General features: G+C 48.4%; 1 protein-coding gene across 6 annotated transcripts in view; it reads left to right on the forward strand.

Annotated features, from left to right (window-relative positions):
- The window catches only part of TBC1D1 (TBC1 (tre-2/USP6, BUB2, cdc16) domain family, member 1), a 247,014-nt gene extending 246,194 nt beyond the window's left edge, over nt 1-820 (forward strand). For 5 of the 6 annotated variants that reach the window (XM_011983519.1, XM_011983521.1, XM_011983520.1 and 2 more), the window contains one exon: nt 325-819. In XM_011983519.1, the coding sequence (XP_011838909.1) occupies nt 325-528 (204 nt within the window). In that variant the 3' untranslated portion in view covers nt 529-819. Of the gene's footprint in view, nt 1-324 lie in introns of all 6 variants that reach the window. The other variant, XM_011983524.1, reaches the window with a different exon arrangement.
- The last annotated feature ends 490 nt before the right edge of the window (nt 821-1,310 follow it).

Here is a 1,310-nt window from a genome sequence, read left to right on the forward strand (position 1 = left end):
TCCGAGCTGTCTTTCCGGTGGTGGTGCCTGGGGGTTTGGGTTCCCTCTGTGTCATGATCCACCATCTCTCAGCATCGGCTTCCACAGCAGCTATAGCAGGAGAAGAAAATGCCGGGGGCTCTCGGGGTGCTTTTAAGGGCCTGGTTCACCTACCCGCAAAGAGTGCGAATTGCCTTCCTGTGTGGCCAGAACTGATGATAAACTGGAGACTCATCCCTGCCGAAACACAGCTCCAGAGTGCTCCCAAGGCTGGACTGCGAGTGCATGCTGGATCCCTCCTGTGTTATCACTGGCAATTGTATTCTCATTTCTTTTATTCTCCAGGTGGCAAATGGTAGGATCCAAAGCCTTGAGGCCACCATTGAGAAGCTCCTGAGCAGCGAGAGCAAGCTGAAGCAGGCCATGCTTACCTTAGAGCTGGAGCGGTCTGCCCTGCTGCAGACGGTGGAGGAGCTGCGGCGTGGGAGCGCATCACCCAGCGACCTCCGAGAGCCTGAGTGCACGCAGCCCGAGCCCACGGGCGACTGACAGCTCTGCAGGAGAGATTGCAACACCATCCCACACTGTCCAGGCCTTAACTGAGAGGTTCGGAAGACGCTGGAGGGAGAGAAGGAAGCGGAAAGTGTGCTTCTCAGGGAGGAAACCGGCTTGTCAGCAAGTAGATTCTTACGAACTCCAACTTGCAATTCAGGGGACATGTCCCAGTGTTTTTGTTGTTGTTTTTAGATACTAAATCGTCCCTTCTCCAGTCCTGATTACTGTACACAGTAGCTTTAGATGGCGTGGACGTGAATAAATGCAACTTATGTTTTCTTGTTGGTTCCTTTTTGAGTATCACTGTGTTTGTAAAGAGCATTCACAATACTGTGGAATTTCAAAAGCTGGAAGAGCTCGAGATCATTCCTCAGGCAGAGGCGTGGGTCCATCATTCTTCCAAGAGGGTTTGTGTGACAACTACACCCTCTGTCACTGGCAAGGTGCAGTTGGCTCTCGCCCATTCTTGTTATGGAAACCTAAGATGATCATTGGGAAGAATGGAAAGTGATTTATTTAATTTGGATATCCTGATCACTGTCAAGTGAAATTGATCTCTCTGGTATTTAAGATGGTTTGTCTTTAAAAAAATACAGAATGTTTTCATACATTTTTGCTTATCCCATAAGTACAGTTGATCAAAGCCAGAGTAGGTAAATGCTTATGGGACAGTTGACACCTTTTAGACTCTACCAGGTATTGCTAGTATGTGAGCTGCAGTTGTGGGGTCTGAGATATTTCTTTGTGGTAGTTTCATACTCATGCTATAGAGTCAT

This window comes from Mandrillus leucophaeus, unplaced genomic scaffold, assembly GCF_000951045.1.
Source record: "Mandrillus leucophaeus isolate KB7577 unplaced genomic scaffold, Mleu.le_1.0 Scaffold251, whole genome shotgun sequence".
Lineage (NCBI taxonomy): Eukaryota > Metazoa > Chordata > Mammalia > Primates > Cercopithecidae > Mandrillus > Mandrillus leucophaeus.